The sequence below is a fragment of the Microtus ochrogaster genome, chromosome 24 (assembly GCF_000317375.1).
Source record: "Microtus ochrogaster isolate Prairie Vole_2 chromosome 24, MicOch1.0, whole genome shotgun sequence".
Classification (NCBI taxonomy): domain Eukaryota; kingdom Metazoa; phylum Chordata; class Mammalia; order Rodentia; family Cricetidae; genus Microtus; species Microtus ochrogaster.
The window spans coordinates 34,006,625-34,016,103 of NC_022024.1; the positions used below are offsets into that span (position 1 = coordinate 34,006,625).

At 50.8% G+C, this 9,479-nt stretch overlaps 1 protein-coding gene across 1 annotated transcript in view; it reads left to right on the top strand.

Annotated features, from left to right (window-relative positions):
- The window catches only part of Stab2 (stabilin 2), a 135,569-nt gene that overhangs the window by 115,926 nt on the left and 10,164 nt on the right, over positions 1 to 9,479 (top strand). The window contains exons 57-63 of the mRNA XM_026784626.1: positions 1,002 to 1,151; positions 1,963 to 2,067; positions 3,370 to 3,477; positions 4,371 to 4,564; positions 5,376 to 5,517; positions 8,178 to 8,311; positions 9,105 to 9,270. Of these exons, the coding sequence (XP_026640427.1) occupies positions 1,002 to 1,151; positions 1,963 to 2,067; positions 3,370 to 3,477; positions 4,371 to 4,564; positions 5,376 to 5,517; positions 8,178 to 8,311; positions 9,105 to 9,270 (999 nt within the window). The remainder of the gene's footprint in view (positions 1 to 1,001; positions 1,152 to 1,962; positions 2,068 to 3,369; positions 3,478 to 4,370; positions 4,565 to 5,375; positions 5,518 to 8,177; positions 8,312 to 9,104; positions 9,271 to 9,479) is intronic.

Consider the following 9,479-nt stretch of genomic DNA (forward strand, 5'->3'; position numbering starts at 1 on the left):
TTTTTTTATTGGATTATTTGTTCTTGTCTTCCACTTGTTTGGTTAGAGTTACTCTGATATATTTTATGCTATTTGTGGCTATTGTGAAGGGTGATGTTTCTCTTATTTATTTCTCATCCCATTTATCATCTGTTTAAACGAGGGCTACTGATTGTTTTTTGGTTTGTTTTTTTTTTTAGTTAATCTTGTATCCTGCTGCATTACTGAAGGTGTTTATGAGTTGTAGAAGTTCCTTGGTAGAATTTTGGGGGTCACTTATGTAAACTTTCATATCAGCAGCAAATAGTGAGAGTGTGACTTCTTCTTTTCCAATTTGTCTCCCCTTGATCTCCTTTTATTGTCTTATTGCTCTAGCTAGGACCTCAAGAACTATACTGAATAGATATGGAGAGAGTGACAACCTTGTCTTGTTCCTAATTGTAGTGGAATCGCTGTGAGTTTCTCTCCATTTAGTTTGTTGTTGGCTTCCTGTATATTGCCTTTATTATGTTTAGGTATGTTCCTTGTATCTCTGCTCTCTCCGAGACCTTTATCATGGAGGGCTGTTGTATTTTGTTGAAAGCTCTTTCAGCGTCTAATGAGATGGTCATGTGTTTTTTATTTTCAGTTTGTTTATATGGTGGATTATGTTGCCATCTGATCCTCTCAGAAATGATGTGGTGTAGGGCAAGCTACAAGGTATCCCTGTCATTGGCACCGTCGCCACCATCATTCAGAGTGACAAAACACCAAGGCTCAGAGTGGGTTCATGACTTGGCCCAGATCTACTCAAAGCCAGGTCTCCTGACTCCCATTGCAGCATGCAGTTCAGCCCATGACCGTGCCAAGGCAGAATCACATCAGACACATGAGACTCAGGTCCCAGATGCCCGTGCCTGCCCTGTGTGTGCACTGACCCCAGGACCACGAGAAGATGTCAGAACCGACAGTGTGTTTACAGCAGCACAGCACTGCCCAGGACCGGGAGACTATGTAGTCACCGCTGTCTCATTTTCTTCCAGCCTGCCCCGGAGGACCGGATACACCGTGTAATAACCGGGGTGTCTGCAGCCATCTGTACTCGACCACAGGACAGTGCCAGTGCAACACCGGTTTCAACGGGACAGCCTGCGAGCTGTGCTGGCCAGGGAGATTTGGGCCAGACTGTCAGCGTAAGTGGCCACTTGCTGTGCTAGCCTGTTTGTTAGCTGTAGGTTCCCTGCCCACATCCATGACTTTCCCTTCCTCCCATCTACCTGTCCTGTGTGCTTTTTCCCTCCTTGTAGGCAGTCCTAGTATCCATCCCCAGTGGGCCAGGCCTGCGAGAAAGAGCAAGAGTAGGTGGGGAAGGGGAAGGGCGGGAGGAGACAAGGCCTGAGAGCCACCGGGAGCCAGGGCACACAGGAAACTCTAGACCAGAGGACATGACTCAGCGACTATTCTAAGTGTGACAGGCCAGGCGGCCAGTGAGAGGCTGGAACCCGAGAACTGTTGGGAGCAGACTGGAGAGGGTGGCTCTAACTGCCCTGTGGAGTATGCACTGTAGGGGAGCAAGTGCAGAGACAGGGCCACCAGTAGGGGGCGCTGACGCAGCTGCAGCCCCGGAGGACTTGGGCTGGCACAGCCAAACTAAGAGGTGGTAAGCAGAACTGGCGCGTGGTTTTAAGTTTTCTTCTTAAAGAGATAAGCAGGAAGCCCCCAATGGAAGCTGTCACTTCCATCTGTTTGGTGACGAGCCCGTGGCACTCTGCTTCTGTGAGGACAGCATTAGGGACATTCATCATCACACATTGGGGAGCTGTTGGGGCCTTCCCTGTGCTCCCACTGCGTAGCAGAGCCTGGCCTGTGTTATTTTTAGAATTGGAGGAAACAATGTCTATGGTAGAGGATGCACACTGACGATGCCCAGAGGCAGGAAGGCAGTGGGGCTGAGCAGACATCGCTGCAGGTCACTAACTCCGGACACCCTGGTTTCTCTTACAGCCTGTGGCTGCTCAGAACATGGACAGTGTGACGAGGGAATCACCGGCTCTGGACAGTGCTTCTGTGAAGCAGGGTGGACAGGCCGCTTCTGTGACACTCTCACAGGTCTGTTGAGGGAGTGGCCAGCCGGTGCAGCCCCTGGCTACAGGGGACCCTCTTGAGGGAGTGCAAGTAAGGTTGGAATTGAGTGGTAGCTGAGAAAATGCCAGTGTGGGTGCTCCCACATCACCTATGGGTGCTCCCACTTCACCCATGGGTGATCCCACTTCACCCTTCGGTGCTCCTGCTTCGCCCATGGGTGATCCCACTTCACCTGTGTGTGCTCCCCCCTCACCTGTGGGTGCTCCCACTTCACCCGTGGTTGTTCCTACTTCACCACCTGTGGGTGCTCCCACTTTACCGGCGGGTGTTCCCACTTTACCTGTAAACAGTGGTTTTAACTGTGGCCTGGACCTCAGGAGATTACTGGTTCAGAAAATACTTGGCGAAAAGATTTTACTCCAATCTAAAAGCCACGTAGTGAGAATGGCTCGTTATGGTGGAACTCAGCCCAGGTGCGTGATGACAGAAATCAAGTGGTCTCTGGACAACTCAGTCTTTGGACTCCTGAGACCAGGACTTGGGCCCTGATTCCCCTACTTGCTGCATGAATGGCCTTGGAGAGCCTGCCCTCACCTTGCTCGAACGTACTGCACCCTGTGCAAGGGAAGGGTTGCTGGGTGACTCTTAAGCTCCTGTGTTTGTATCAGCCATATCAAATGCAGTCACTTCCATTAGCATTGTGGTCATCGGCACCATCATCATCATCTTGATCCATGCTTTTTTGTTTTAAGAAACTGAAGTATCTATGTTCTAAAAGCCCTAAGATGTGAAGGCCAAGTCATTCTGCCTAAATGCCGGAGTCAGAGGGCATCACTGAGCTCTTCTGAGGGCTTCAGCAGCTCCAACAGTATGGCCGACTGTAGTACTTCCACCCCTGCCCACCTACCCTACCCCTCATCTTCGGGATGCCTGTGCGTACCACAGCCCCCATCCCATCGCCAGTGTGCCACACGTCTCCCCCAGCTCAGTGGTGCCCTTGGAAGACAGTGAAATTTCTGTTCCAATTTAACCTCCTCTGGCATCCCAAGTTCTTAGGGCGAAAGAGTCTATTGCGCAGGTTCTTCTCGGTTTGCAGGTTTGGAGGAATAAAGTTCAAACGGTTCCCTCTAAGGCAGCCTGTGCATCATAATCTGAACTGCTTGGCAGACGTAGCTCAGAATCTCTGGGGTAGGCGGGGCCTCAGCTAATCATCCCCATCTTCCCGCCATCTGTGAAATGTCTGAAAAGAGCCCCGGGAAAGCTGCGTAGGGGAAGCTGATGCTGTACAGTGGGGTGCAGGGTGAAGGGCGGCCTCTTTCTTTGCAGCTGTGTTTCCGGTCTGCATACCTCCTTGTTCTGTGCATGCCACATGTATGGAGAACAACACATGTGTGTGTAACCTGAATTATGAAGGTGACGGAATCACGTGCACAGGTGAGTCCTCTTTGCATCCCTGGGGCCAGCAGCCAGCACAGGAGGGGAGCAGAGTGTGGCCACCGCTGGGCTCCATGGCCTCTTCTCCTGTCTGCTGGGGCCTCTGCAACAATACCTGTCCTCTTTAGGACTTAACGTCATCAATAATTTGCTCACAGTTGCCCTGCCTGCCTCCCAAGCCATGGTTTTAAAATTTTAAATTGCTTTGCAAAACAAGGTATCCTGTCTTTTATAGTATTTTTCTAACTCAAAAAGTAGTCGGTCTTGCTTTCAGAAACCGATTACAGCATTAGGATGAAAGAGTTAAGACTGGAGACCACGTATCCTCTGGCCCCAGTTGTCCTGTCAGTGGGAATGGACCCAGAGCCTTTCAGTGCTAGGCAGGCACGCTGCAGCCGAGTCTCACCAGCATCCACACCATCACTCCACAGTGGCCAGGAGTGTGCTGGGCACACAGTCATACCAGCATCCGAGTGTCACCCCACAGTGGCCAGGAGTGTGCCCCCAGTGGGCTATGCTGGGTCTTCCTCTAGTCATCATTAATCTAGACGATCCCTTACAGACACAGGCATGGGTCAGTCTAATCTGGATCTGAACAACCCATTAACTGAGAATCCCTCAAATGACTCTAGGCTGTGTCAAATTAGCCAGGACATGAACACAAACACAAGAGGGGGTGGGGGGAGGACGGAGTTCTAGCATCAAAACCCCAAATGCATTCTGAAACTTACTATCAGAGCTGTCCTATGAGAATGTGACAAGCCTGTCCAGAGTCATATACGAGCTAGCAGCAAGCTCCCAGACCAGGGAGACCAGAGACGCGCACACACAGAGGTAAAGGCCTCTGACGGCACGGACAGTGGCACATGAAACCTCTGTGCTTTCTCTCGCAGCTGTGGATTTCTGCAAACAGAACAACGGGGGCTGTGCAAAGGCTGCCAAGTGCTCTCAGCAGGGCACACAAGTCTCCTGCAGCTGCAAGAAGGGCTACCAGGGGGATGGCTACAGCTGCATGGAGATAGACCCCTGTGCAGATGGCGTCAACGGTGGATGTCACGAGCATGCCACCTGCAGGATGACTGGCCCGGTGAGTGAGTCGCGCTTCCCTGGGGACATCTGGGCCCTGGTGTCCCCAGCTACCTGGCCTCTGCTACACTGTCTTTCCACCTTGGTCTCTCTCTAGTAAAAGTCAGTGTGGGTGCCATTTTGCACCCTCAGCAGAAGAGGACATTAGCATCAAATTCAGTGAAATCCCCGTAAAGTCTATTGTTTAGTTAATAGACTGTACCAATGTCACTCAGAAGCTTCCATACAGCTGGAGGAAACGCTCACATTAAGGGAAGCTGACGGGCTGTAGAGCAGAGGTTCTCAACCTGTGGGTCACAATCCCTCTGCGGGTTACATTTCAGATGTCCTGCAAATCAATATTTACGTTATGATTCATAACAACAGCAACATTAGTAGCAACGAAATAACCTTATGGTTGGGGTCACCACAACATGAGGAACTGGTGGCATCCCCGCATTCCAGGAGCATGTGCAGAAAAGGGGTGGCACTTAGTGTCAGTACACAACCCTGGCACAGCATGAGAAAGGCCACGAGCAGAGATGGGGCCCGTGTGTTGGAATAATGCTCAAGAGTTGCTTCCTGCAGGATGCTAGGGAGGGAGGGCTCTCTGAGAAAGCAGCATTTATGCCAAGAATGGTGACAGCCTTTCGTCATGAGCCTGCACAGAGCAAGATCTTTATTCTACTGGCACATGGCCTACCACATTGCTCTTTGCCAACCGCTTCTGGGCTGGATGGGTGCCCTCTCTTTGTGGGATCCTGGGCTGGATGGGTGTGCTCTCGTAGTGGTATCCTGGGGGCTTCCTCATCTGTTCCCCCCTCTCTCCTCAGGGCAGGCACAAGTGTGAATGTAAGAGTCACTATGTGGGGGACGGAGTGGACTGTGAGCCCGAACAGCTACCGCTGGACCGCTGCTTACAGGACAACGGGCAGTGCCACCCAGATGCTAACTGTGCAGACCTCCACTTCCAGGGTCAGTGTGGCTGGGCACTTGCCCAATGCACCTTGGGAGTCAGGCTTGGGTGAGGGGTGTGTACAGGGGACAAAAGAAAGATGAAATAAAACAGAAACCGAAGAGTCCACACATTATCCAGACCCCCTGAGGCAGGAGAGTCGACTCACAATTGGACCTTGAAGGCTAGAACTCGAGGGACCCAAAGGCCCTTCCCAGTGCTTTCCCTTCCCATGATGCTTAGCACCCTCAGAACCATCGGCCGGCATCAAATCTGGGAGGCTCAGCTTAGGGTGGTCTATAACGAAGAGGCTGTGGCTTGCAGCAACAACCTAACACTTACCAGCTGCTCGCTCCTCACACGGACCAGCACAGACCACATGAGCCTCTGAGGACGGCTCCAATGGTGTAGAATAAACTCGCAGGTTAATATAGCCCACAGCGGAAAGTAGAGGCCCAGTGGCCAGGGCATGTTGAAGCCCACAGGAAAATCACCAGAAGCCAGTTCAGAGCCGGAAAGAGCGGGACTTAAGGGATTTCAAAAGGGAGCCAAGCTACTGTGCACTGTCCCCTACCAGTATTGACTGGAGGTCTCTGCATGGTTGGCTCTCATTTACAGGCAAAGTCAACCTAGAGATTTTGTTGTTTGGGTTTTTTCTTCATATCCCAATAGCAACTATGGATTTAACACTTGTCTACAGCAAGCCCAGAGGTATGCCTCCAATCCCTCCTAGAGTAAGACAAAGGAGGTCTCTATATTTCGGGGACATGGAAGACATAGACTGTTCCAAGAAGAGACCCAGTGCAGTGGGGAAACTTAACTGAATGTAAGATAAGGGGGAAGAATAGTAAAACGGAAGACAAAATCTTACCCTATGTCCCTGTAGCTGTAATAAACGCAAGAATAGAAAGAAGAAAGTTGAAAGCAGGGCCTCTCAGAGATCCTAGCTATTTGCATGCCCATATCCACAGCAGCAGCGTGCAGAACAGCTAGAAGGTAGAGGCACCAAGAGTTTCTGTGGGTGGATAACAAATGAAGCGCAGCCATGCAATGGGGCAACATCCACCCGAGCACATGAGAAATTCTGATAGGTGCTACAATGGGGGTAACTAGCCTTGGCTCATTACATCATGTGACATCATCCAGACACAGAAAGACAGCCATCCTATGAGTCAGCTATCTGAGAAACCTAAGCCAGGTAGGTTCATGGGGGAAGAATTTCAGAAGAGTGGCTCCCCCAGGAAGAAGGGGGACAGAGGGGAGCTGCTGTTAGTAGAGACTTTGCTGGGATTACAGAAATGGATTGTGAATGGATAAGAGTGATGTTTGCCTAACAGTGTACAGGTAAAAGTTGTACACTTAAAACTGCCAAGCCAGGCAGTAATGGCACATGCCTTTAGTTCCATCACTGGGGAAGCAGAGGCAGGCAGATCTATGTGAGTTCAAGACCTGCCTGGTCTACAGAGTGAGTTCCAGGACAGGCTCCAAAGCTACAAAGAAACCCTGTTTTGAAAAAAAAAGTCAAAAAAAGCAAATGTTATGTTATACATGTATCACAATTTTTAAAACAGAGAGGGTGGGCATGATAATACACGCCTTTAATCCCAGCATTCAGGAGGCAGAGGTAGATAGATTTCTATGAGTTCTAGGTCAACCTGGTCTTTGTAGAAACTTCCAGGTCAGGCAGGACTACATAATGAGACCCTGTCTCAAAAAAAAAAAAATCAACAACAACAACAATCATAAAAAGAAAACCACATTTTTTTCAGACAGAGAAGAGGTCTGTCTAGGTGAGCTGAGAGATATTTTCCAGTACTTGGGACTACAGTGGAGACCCAGCAGATGCTGGCACTGGTCAAACCTAGAGAAGGCAGGGAGGCAGTGTGCTAGAGAGAACTAGGCAGTGAGAGGAGATGGCGAGGTGGTCACCACTGTTCAGTGTGTGTGCAGTGCCTGCAGAAGCCAGAAGGGGGCGTTGGATCTCCTGGGTCTGGAGTTACAGACAGTTGTGAGCTGCTGTGTGAAGTGCAATTCATAAAAACTCAGAAAAATTGGGGTTCAACCTGAAGGTCAGAAGGAAAAACACCAGCTACTGGCTCTTACCTCTACCTCAGTCCGAAATGGCGATCCTGCCTCCAGGAATCTCAGAGAGACTGTGTCTGAGAGCTGTCTCCTCCCGTTTTATAACTCTCTCTTGGGCTGGAATTAAAGGCGTGCATCACTGGGATTAAAAGCATGCACTCTCCAGTTTCTATGGCAACTAGTGTGATTACTGGGATTAAAGGTGTGTGTCACCACTGCCTGGTCTGTAAGCAAGGCCGACCAGTGAGGCTGTTTTACTCTCTGATCTTCAGGCAAGCTTTATTTATTAATATACAGATGGAATGCCACCACAGCTATGTGGGCATTGCTCTGAAAAATTGGCCAGTGCTCTTAACTGCTAAGGCATCCCTCCAGCCCTGTTTATACGATTAAAAAGAATAAATACTTCAGCTGACTTACCTCAGCATAACTTGAAGGGGAAGTGGCTTCCCAGGATACCCTGTGCTATAGTTGGGAGAAACGGCTTCCCAGAGCATCCTGAGCTACAGTTGGCATCTACCTTGAAGTCCTTCTGAGTCTTTTGTCTGAATCCCTGCCAGCTGAGCGGACTGACTGTGTAATCTCCCTCCTGTTCTAGACACGACTGTTGGGGTATTCCACCTGCGCTCCCCACTGGGCCAGTACAAACTGACCTTTGACAAAGCCAAAGAGGCCTGTGCCAATGAAGCCGCATCCATGGCCACCTACAACCAGCTCTCCTATGCCCAGAAGGTGGGTTCCCAGTTAAGCAGATACTTCAGGCAGAGCAAAACAAGGAAGGTGTGCCAGCAGCCTCCTGGAAAGCTGGGGAAAGCTGGGGTGACTTGCTGCACACCGTGCCCCCATGTCTGCGCTCAGTCCGCTAGACCTCAGTTCGCGAGCTTCGGGCAAGGGGGCTGGAGGTTAAAATACACAGACACACACAGACAGACAGCAACACGGGTCATACTTGAATTCCCCAAGAATGCCCCCTTTATTGTGTTCAGGGGCAGATTATATAGAGATAGCCACGCCCCAGCCAAACCCACCAGAAACCACTCTCCTGCCATCAGGAACTCCTGAAGGTCTCGTGCTCAGAGCAGCTGTAGGCACTCAGATCAGGGGATTACAAGAAATGAGCTATGGTTCTAGGGGTGAACACTATCACCCCATGCCACAACCATCTTAATCATTTGATAAGTGTTTTACAATTACAGCCACCCAGGGGTGATGACGGTGCTGGTGGTGGTGATAATGAGTAGAATTCTGCCATCAGTTAAGAGTTTTGTCCATTTACAAGCAGAAGAATTTGACCTGGGGTGGATGGCTGGTGTGAACTCCTTCTCAAGAGAATTGTGAGCATGAAAGCCTGGACACCTAGAGAAACAGTGTCACGGTCATTCACCCAGTGGCACAAGGGACAAAAGTTTAGTGCCTGCTGTGTTCCAAGCAATGGTTTGCAGTCTGTGTAGGGTCAGAATTGCCCAGATGACTCCACAGCACACAAGACGTCATAACTAACCCAGTCATCCCCATGTCTCTGCAGGCCAGCTATCACCTCTGCTCAGCTGGCTGGCTGGAGAGTGGGCGGGTTGCCTACCCCACGACCTTCGCCTCTCAGAAGTGTGGTTCAAACGTGGTGGGGATAGTGGACTACGGAAACAGGCCCAACAGGAGTGAAACGTGGGATGTCTTCTGTTACCGGATGAAAGGTCGTTGTCCCTGAGCACCTCTGCCTGGCCAGCCAGTCCCCAGCGGTGCAGGGTGGCCCAGGCATCACCTCACTGGGCAGCCAGTCCCCAGCGGTGCAGGGTGGCCCAGGCATCACCTCACTGGGCAGCCAGTCCCCAGCAGTGCAGGGTGGCCCAGGCCTTACCTCACTGGGCAGCCAGTCCCCAGCGGTGCAGGGTGGCCCAGGCCT